Raw genomic sequence first — 9,983 nt, 5'->3', positions numbered from 1 at the left:
GAAAGCATGTGTACAGATTGAAGAAAGCCCTCTATGGTTTGAAGCAAGCTCCTAGGGCTTGGTATGAGAGACTCAATGTGTTCCTCACTAACAATGGATACAAGAAAAGAGGTATTGATAAGACCCTATTTGTGAAGAATGAAGGAGGAAAACTCATGGTGGCACAAATATATGTAGATGATATTGTTTTTGGTGGGATGTCAGATCAGATTGTCGAACATTTTGTTAGACAAATGCAGTCTGAGTTTGAGATGAGCCTTGTTGGAGAGCTGACCTACTTTCTTGGGCTACAAGTCAAACAGATGGAAGATTCTATCTTTCTATCTCAAAGCAAATATGCCAAGAACATTGTTAAGAAGTTTGGCATGGAGAATGCAAGTCATAAAAGGACACCTGCTCCTACACATTTGAAAGTCTCCAAAGATGAAAATGGTGTTAGTGTAGATCAAAGTCTATACAGAAGCATGATAGGAAGTCTGCTATATCTCACAACAAGCAGACCTGACATTGCATTGGCTGTAGGTGTTTGTGCTAGATATCAAGCTGAACCAAAAGTCAGTCACATAAACCAAGTGAAGAGAATACTGAAATATGTCAATGACACCAGTGACTATGGGATGTTATATACTCATGGATCTGGATCTATGCTGACTGGTTACTGTGATGCTGACTGGGCTGGAAGTGCCGATGATAGGAAAAACACATCAAGAGGATGTTTCTTCTTGGGGAACAATTTGATATCATGGTTTAGCAAGAAACAAAATTGTGTGTCCCTATACACTGCTGAAGCTGAATACATAGCAGCTGGGAGTAGTTGTTCTCAACTGGTTTGGATGAAACAAATGTTGACCGAATACAATGTCACACACGATGTCATGACATTGTACTGTGACAACCTGAGTGCTATAAATATTTCCAAAAATCCTATTCAGCACAGCAGGACAAAGCACATTGATATTCGTCATCACTTCATTAGAGAACTTGTGGAAGAGAAAATCATAGCACTGAAGCATGTTACTACTGAAATGCAATTAGCTGACATATTTACAAAGGCTTTGGATGCTAATCAGTTTGAATGTTTAAGAGGGAAATTGGGGATTTGTATCCATGAGAATTTATAGCAATTAATATGGAGTGGAAAAGGTAATAAGAATATTGTCTGCCCACTTAAAAGAAAGTGCCACATTTATGGAAAATCATGACCAAATATTGGAACTACCATCTATACCATTTTTACACGCTACCTCAACACAACCACTTCCATCTTCATCAAACTGTATCAACCATCTCTGCTAGGGAATTTTTTTTTCTTCATAAGTTCAACAAAATGTCACAACATCCGTCTTCTTCTGGTTCAAAACCCACTAATAAAGCAAGAACTCCCTCCATGGATTTTCTGGATGAAGATGTTTTAGATGTTATTCCTCTTTCAGTAATCCCAGGCGACCCCCTGGCCCTTCTTCCACTACAGGAAACCCTCAAGGTAATGTTTCTGATAATCCTCCTCCTAAGGATGACATGCATTATACAGACCGTGTCATTAGGAATCTGGTCACAAGGATCCTAAATGAAGGACACTCAGTCAAGGGAGTTTCGACTCCTCTGTCTAGAAGGGACCCCTCACCTCAGGTGGAACCTCAAACTGAGAAAGATGATGACTCATCTAGGTCAGAGAAGGATATTGCTGCAGAAGGACTGTGTTCTTTAGGGAAAACCATGCCTAGCAAGAAACCTATAAATGCTTCTCAATCTAAGAAGCATGAAAAGGTGATTGATTTGGAGGAAGAGAGCTCATACGAGGAAGATGACACCTTAGTTCATCATTTGAAACCAAGTGTTGCAAAGAAAATGAAGACCAGGAAAGGCAAGTCTGTGGCTGATTTGATGACAGCCAGAACCAGTAAGAAGGCTGCTGCTGTAGGTCCTTCTAAATCATGGAGTAAAGTAGAGGTCAAGAAGAGAAAGGTCAGAGAAAGTTATGACTCTGAAGATGATGTCGAAGAAGATGTCCCAGACATCTCTCCTGCTAAAAAGAAAACTGTTAGAAAGTCTCCAGCTAAGGTTGCAACTGTGCATTTGGACAACATTTCTTTCCATCTGGAAGATGGTGCAGCCAAGTGGAAATTTGTGATACAGAGGAGAGTTGCTGGGGAGAGGGAACTATGGAAAGATGCTGTGGAAGTGAAGGAGGTTATGGAATTGATCAAGTCTGCTGGTTTGATGAAAACAGTTAGTGCATTGCCCCAATGTTTTGAAGGTCTGGTGAAGGAGTTTGTTGTGAACATCCCAGAGGATATTTCTGACAAGAATAGCAAAGAATTTTGCAAGGTGTTTGTGAGAGGAAGGTGTGTAAGGTTCTCCCCAACTATAATCAATAAATTCCTAGGAAGAGGGACTGAAGGAGCTGTTGAGTTAGAGGCCACAGACAATGAAGTCTGTAGGACAATCACTGCTGGCCAAGTCAAGGAATGGCCAAGCAAAAAGCATCTCTCTGCTGACAAATTAACTGTAAAATATGCTATCTTGCATAAGATAGGTTCAGCCAACTAGGTTCCTACAAACCATATCTCAACTATCTCTAATGTTCTTGGAAGGATAATCTATGCTATTGGAACCGGGCTCAACTTTGATTATGGAAGGTTCATGTTTGAACAAATCGTTAGACATGCCTCCACTAATGCAGTAAAGCTGCCAATTGCCTTTCCCTCAATCATTTATGGAATTATTTTAAGCCAGCAACCTGGTATTTTAAACACAAGTGATATCCCCAGTACAAGGAAACCTCCTTTGTCAATTCACTACAAGCTATTTGAAGGCAGTCATGTCAATGACATTGTCATGACATCTGCAAGGAAGGAGCCAGCCTCTCAAGGTGGCCTAATTGTTGAATTGAAAGAAACATGTAAGGAGTTGGAAACTGGGATTAGGGTGGCTAAGGCTAGGAAAGAGGCTTTAGAGGTTCTCATCAGTAGCTTGGAGCAAGAAGAGATGGATAAGGTTGGTGAAGCCAAGGAGTCAGATGCCCATACCTCAAGTGAGAGGTCTAATTCTCAAGATCAATCTAGTGGCAGTTCTGGATCTGAAGGTGAAGAAGATGCTACCTCCTCAGACTAAGTTGTGATGTTGATGGTCCCTCTGTTAATGATGTGTGTTCTGGATGCTGTTTTGGATGCTTGGATGATTTTTATGTTTTTCAGTTTGATGTTTGTAATTTTTTTGGTAGTCCTTGTTGATGCCATGATGTAATATTTGGGCTCTTTATGAGTTCCCTGGATTTCTGATTATCTCAGCTAATGCAGCTGTGTATAATTATAGTTTGTACCACCTGACAGTTAGACCACCTCCACTGGTGGTTCCTTCAATGGGTTTGCCAACAGGGCACCCATCTTTTCACTTTTTCTCGTTTCAAGCATATGCCAGCGTGGGGAGCAGCGTAATGTGAAGCAACGGTAACCTTTCTTTTTTTCTATTTTTTAATTTAGAAACTAGCCATTCAACAACTACTTATTTTTTTTTATTTTTTTTTAACTTATTTTTTAATATAAATATAATTTTGGTTTCCAAAAATTTACCAACACAAATTTCTCTCACTTTTATTTTCTCTTCAATTTGAAATTTCTCTCTCACAATTTCATCATTTTATTCCTATACTTTTAATTCTTTTTCAACAATTTTTTCTCATTAGCATCTTTTTTACAAAATATTTAACTCAAAATTTCATCTTTTTTACTTCAAATTACAATTGTTTAGGCCAAATGGATCCTAATCATTTTCATTATCAACAAGCTTTTTTCAATTACATGCAAAATTATCAAAATCCTAATCCTCAAAATTCTCAAATTCCACCGGTGCCTACAAACCCCGCCATATTTCTTCCGTCACCAAACAATCCAAATATGTATCCTATACCTCAAATGAATTCTAATAGTATGGAATTCTCTACTCAAGTTCCACCATTTTCTACTCAAGTCCCACCATTTTCTACTCAAGTTGGTACTGAAAAAGAAGAAAGGGTTGTCGTTGAAAAAAGATCTCGAGAGCAATTTACAAGGGAAGAGGATATACTACTTATCCAATCATGCCTCAATGTTTCAAAGGATCCAATTGTGGGAGTTGATCAAAAGGCTGAGAGTTTTTGGTTAAGAATTGCTGCTAGTTATAACCAATATCGTGGGCAATTGCGGGAAAAGTTAGGGGGACAGTTAAAATGTCGATGGCATAGAATAAATGGCATGGTTCAAAAATTTGTTGGGTGTTACAAAATTTCTCTTAAAGGATAGAAAAGTGGGACATCCGAGACCGATGTCATGGCAGATGCACATGCTATTTTTGCTCAGGATCAAGGTACAACATTCAATCTTGAGTATGCATGGTGATTGTTAAAAGATGAAGCTAAATGGTGCATCGTCGAAGAATCGATTGGAAGTTCTGCAAAAATAACAAAGACTTATGCTAGTGGGGAATCATTGGAGAACCCAAATACAACTTCAAGTTATGAGTTTAACTCATCATCACCAATGGAGCGTCCAATGGGACAAAAAGCTACAAAAAGGAAGGGTAAGACATCAGAAATTCCAAATGCAACGCAAGATGCAAAGAATAAAAGAGCAATAACAATGGACAGACTTGCGCAAGCTAAGGAGGACGAGCTAGAATTAAAGGTAGTGCAAATGATGATGAAAGACACTTCTACTATGAACGATAATCAATGAGATATTCATGAAAAATATTGTAATAAGATGAAAAAAAATATGGAATGTAGTCAGTATCACTTATGTAAAATGGTCATTAGTACCACTTTAATTTATCAACACCTATGTAAAATGGTCATTAGTACCATTTTAATTTAAACTAGCCGTTATTCAAACTACCACTTTAATTTAAACTAGCCGTTATTCAAACTAGCCGTTATTCAAACTAGCCGTTATTCAAACCATTATATATACTACCACTTATGTCATTGTTCTCTCATTCTCATCTTATTCTTCTCATTTTTCTCTCATTCTTTACTCACTAAATGGATTCATACAATTCAGATAATTACGATCAAGAATTTTGGGAGTTGGTTGAAGAAGAATTTATGGACGACAGTGATGAAGAACAATAACTTCAGAATGAACGTCGATCTGGAAGTTCCTTTAGGCCAAAGAGAAGAACAACGGTAGTTCGAGGTCGTGAAGAAGGGCACAACCGATTATTCAATGACTACTTCTCAGAAAACCCAGTATACACAAATGTTCAATTCCGAAGAAGGTTCAGAATGCATAGGCATGTATTTCTTCGAATTGTAGATGCCCTTGGAAATCATGATGAATATTTCCAAATGAGGGTCAATGCAACTGGTAAAATGGGTCTTTCACCATTGCAGAAATGTACATCTGCTATTCGTATGCTAGCGTATGGGTGTCCTGCTGACCTTGTAGACGAATATGTTCGAATCGGTGAAAGCACTTCAATTGAGTGCTTAGAAAGATTTATTAAGGGTGTCAATGTTGTATTTGCCGCTGAGTATTTGAGAAAGCCTAACAACACTGATGTTGAACATCTTTTACAAATGGGAGAGTCACGTGGCTTTCCAGGTATGTTGGGTTCCATCGATTGTATGCATTGGGTATGGAAAAATTGTCCTGTTGCATAGAAAGGACAATTTTGTCGAGGTGATCATGGTAAGCCCACAATCATGCTTGAAGCAGTGGCATCACAAGACTTATGGATTTGACATGCTTTTTTTGGTATTGCAGGTTCAAACAATGACATTAATGTGCTAAACCAGTCCAACATGTTTAACGATATTTTGGAAGGACGTGCTCCCAATGTGCAATATACAATCAATGGGATACCATATATGGAGTATTATTTAGCAGATGGTATATATCCCGAGTGGGCTACATTTGTCAAGACTATTTCAATGCCACAGGGAGAAAAGAAAAAATTATTTGCTCAACATCAAGAATCGGCTAGAAAAGATGTGGAGCGAGCATTTGGAATGCTTCAATCTCGATTTGCAATTATACGTGGCCCAGCACGTGCCTGGCACATGGACACTCTCAAGCATACCATATATGCCTGCATCATATTGCACAACATGATTGTGGAAGACGAACGACATACATATGGAGGTAATTTTGATTACTCTTATGATAATGTGGATATCAATAACTCAACAACTGAAATATTTAGCGGTCCTCATCCGAATCTTGCAACAAGACTACAAAGAAGAGCAAGTATTCAAGAAAAACAAGTTCATCGTAAACTTCAAGGAGATCTAGTCGAATATATTTGGGAACGTTTTGGACATGAAGATGATAAAATTTAAATTTGATTAATTATGTGATGTTATTTATTTTTATTGTTTTTAATTATATATCATGTATTTGAGATTAAATTTAATTATCATTTTAAATTATAAGTTTAATTTTTTTTTATATCAAATTTAATTTAAAACACTAAAATTATTATTTTAATTAATATAAAATTTAATATGAATAAAATATTAATATATAAAATAAAGTTGTGAGATCCAATCTGAGTTCTTCAGAGTTGCACCATTGGAGTGAAAAAGTAGTTGAGTTGCTTCAAGCTGACGTGGCTTAATAGGTCCCACAAAGAACCCAAAAATGGGTTCACGGTTGGAGATGCTCTTATGTTTAAAATTTTATATGTTATAACATCCTTTGCGACATTCTCTGCTGGACTGATTGACATTTATTTTGTCTAATTGGTCACTTTGGTCTATTTTGACTAAAAAGGGGGAGAAGTTATTATGTGGAGAGCTGCAGTTAATGTGTGGAGATGTGGAGAGCTGCAGTTAATGTGTGGAGATGTGGAGAGTTGCAGTAATTATGTGCTAAAGTAGCTAGCTAGGCTAGACAGGTGACAGCTGATGTTGAACAGAAGAATGTTATGTGTTGTACAGGTGATGTTAAAGGAGATGTCAGAATGTGATGTGTTGTACATGTGATGCTAAAGGAGATGTCAGAATGTGATTCTAAATGTTACAGATGTTGAAGGAGATGTCAAAAGGAAATTCTAATTGTTACAGGTGCTGTTGTTGTTGAAGGAGATGTCTGTAGGTGAACAGACTTAAGGGGGAGAAGAAGTACCCATGTGTTTAATGTGTGTATTACTAGTTGCTATTATAACTAGTAATTGTGTGTTTATTGCTTCTGCTGCTCCTTAACCACTGATATGTGTTTTTCTTGTGAACTAATGGACTGATATATGTTTTAGCCAAAATTTTCCAAAGGGGGAGTTTGTTGGTTCTAAGTGTTGGCAGCAATTTTGGTAAAACCAAGAGTGTTCACAAGTTGTCACATGTGATGTCTTAACATAAGATATCTTGTACCTGCTGGTTGTTTAAAATAAAATTATGTAGGATTGTTCTAGGATATCAAACCCGATGTCATGACATCTGTATATAGAACATTCAGTCTGAATGTTATGTATTATGTGATTGCGTTTTTAATGGCAATCTGTGTATGATTGATAAGTTAATTGAACATGCTATCAATCAGTAATTACGACGTGATTAACTTATTTTCCAAAGAGATCTAATCAACTGTCATAAGAATATTTGAATGGAAAATAGTTTTAGGGTTTTATGATGTCCAAGCCCAGCCAAATGCTTCTATAAAAAGGACATGGAAAACCTGATTTGATACACAAGAAATAAGCAACGAAATATTGAGAGAGAATAAGGGTTTAAGTCTTGTGTGGTCGTGTGAATTGTAAGCCATTCAATTCATCCATAGATGATTGAATTAGTCTGATTTTTGAGTTGTAATTTGTCACTCAAAGCTTTTAAGCATGAGTGTGTGTCTACTTGATTGAAGCTGCTAAGTAAGATCAAGTGTGTGTCTTTGAGGAGTGTCTTATTTTCATTGTAATTCTTGTTTAATATCACTGGTGTGATTGAGGGGGAGTGAGTGGGATCTCATATCTAAGAGTTCTTAGGTAGAAGTCACACGGGTGGAGATTAGGTGAAAAAGACTGTAACTTGTGTTGTTTACTGAGAGTCTTTGAACTGATTCTATTTTAGTGGATTTCCTTCCTGGCTTGGTAGCCCCCAGACGTAGGTGAGTTTGCACCGAACTGGGTTAACAATTACTTGTGTCTCTTGCATTACTGTTCTTTATCTTTATCTTGTTTGTATTGTTCAGATATTAGTGTCGTGACATTACCTTCAACATCTCATATCTGATACCAAAATTTCAATATTGTCTTGGTTTATGTCTTTTGATCTCATGTGTCACTATGCATTTTGTTGAATCATGCTTTGAGTCTGTATGCATCTTCATATTATTTATGGTTTGTTTGTTGCTTTTGGTATATGTATTAACCAAATATTACTTTGCTATTTTGAGTTTAAGACAGTGATGGTATTTTGGTTGTTGTATTGAATGATAATGGCTATTATTTTAATATGTTTGTGTTTATTAATCTTGTGTGTTTTAATATATGATAGATATATGTGAGTGCCCTTCTTATTTTTTGCAATTGCCTCTATACTGTATATTAAATATGTGATACTGCTAATAATGTGATCTGTCTCTTTTTGGTGTGGTCAAAGGGGGAGAAGTATATAAAGCTATGATGCACACAATCAGGGGGAGCTTTTCATGAACAAGAAACAAATCGTCTCAAGTTTTGCCATCATAAAAAACGGGGAGTATGTGAGTGCAACTTTCCATTTAGATATGTTTTGAATGATGTCAAAACTATGTCAAAATTAGGAGTAACTTTAGTGTTTTTGTACATTGGACGGTATCAACTGATTCTAGATGTGCATTATGTATTTTAGCATTAGGAAGCACGTCATCATGATTGGAAATTATTTAGAAAGGATTCATGCATCAAGAAAAGACTTTTATGCATAAAAATTAAGTTTTGTGTGAAAAACACTACATAGGTCGACACATACGACTTTAGGTTGACCTATAGAATATTTTCTTCAGCATAGGTCGACACAAAGAGTGTACATGTCGACACCCATACTGCGTTATTAAAGCCTATAGGCTCTGTTCCATGTGCCACCTTGTCAGGTCGACTTATAGGGAGCACTTGACCTTTACAAGTCGACCTATGCTTCAAACAGGTCGACACATGACTTATATAGGTCGACACATGACTTGTATAGGTCGACCTATAGACCTAAAATCCTGAATTTTTGCATTATTTTTAATTCCTTTTGCATTCCTTTTTGCCTTAAATCATTCATGCATATAAATACTACATACACACATATTTCTCTAGTAAATGTTTCTAGAGTGAGTAAAACCTACATAAATCCAGGATTTCAAAGCATTATCATCATCTTCAACTCCATCTATACATACACACAATCAAACTACACATAATCATTTTTTGATTGGGTACCATCTAGATTAGGATTGATAACGTCTAATTAGGTTTGTTGTACCAAGAATATTGGGTTGAGAACTTTGAGGGATTCAAATCAGAAAACTGAGTTGGGGTTTTCCTTTAAGATTGCCTAGGGTTTGAAGGTTTTGGACAAGATTGTGGAATTACGATCCAATCGAGTGAAAGCCTTGGAGAAGGGGTGCCTTGCAAAGAAGTAGCGTGAGACGGTGGATCATGTTGGCAAATCTTGGGTTTCAACAAGTGTGCGCTTGGGATTAATGAACCGAGTGAAATCTTTGGGAAAAGTAGTTCCTTGAAAGGAAGTAGCAAGAACATGTGAATTAAAGCGGCATTGTTGGTTACTTGATTAATCTTTGAACAAGGGTTTTTGAGGTGGTAGAGTCAACATCAAACTTAGGGTTTGTAGAGTTCAATTTCTTCATCTCTTGTATACACACATTTTGCAAAGTATGATTTATTATAATATCTCAATTCGAATTTGAATTGAGGATAGACATACTCATGGTGAGGTTGATTGAGTAACTGTATAAACAAATCCTTCTGTACTTTCTCTATGTTTATCCCTTTTATTTTATGGTTTGTAAATTGTCGATTGCATTGAT

General features: G+C 36.7%; 2 protein-coding genes and 1 pseudogene across 2 annotated transcripts; all 3 read left to right on the top strand.

The window, feature by feature from the left end:
• Nucleotides 1–3,755: 3,755 nt before the first annotated feature.
• LOC127123412 (glutathione S-transferase T3) lies at nt 3,756–4,280 on the top strand. The gene has a single exon (XM_051053630.1). The coding sequence runs from the start codon at nt 3,756–3,758 to the stop codon at nt 4,278–4,280; it is 525 nt and encodes a 174-aa protein (XP_050909587.1).
• Nucleotides 4,281–4,517: 237 nt separating this feature from the next.
• On the top strand, nt 4,518–5,719 carry LOC127123411 (uncharacterized; annotated as a pseudogene).
• A 60-nt stretch (nt 5,720–5,779) lies between these two features.
• Nucleotides 5,780–6,316, top strand: LOC127123410 (uncharacterized). Its single transcript, XM_051053629.1, has one exon. It carries the CDS (start codon nt 5,780–5,782, stop codon nt 6,314–6,316), a length of 537 nt encoding a protein of 178 aa, XP_050909586.1.
• The last annotated feature ends 3,667 nt before the right edge of the window (nt 6,317–9,983 follow it).

This window comes from Lathyrus oleraceus, chromosome 2 (genome assembly GCF_024323335.1).
Source record: "Lathyrus oleraceus cultivar Zhongwan6 chromosome 2, CAAS_Psat_ZW6_1.0, whole genome shotgun sequence".
NCBI classification, from domain to species: domain Eukaryota; kingdom Viridiplantae; phylum Streptophyta; class Magnoliopsida; order Fabales; family Fabaceae; genus Lathyrus; species Lathyrus oleraceus.
The sequence above is the reverse complement of the archived record's forward strand: the minus strand, read 5'-3'. Positions and strand labels throughout refer to the sequence as shown.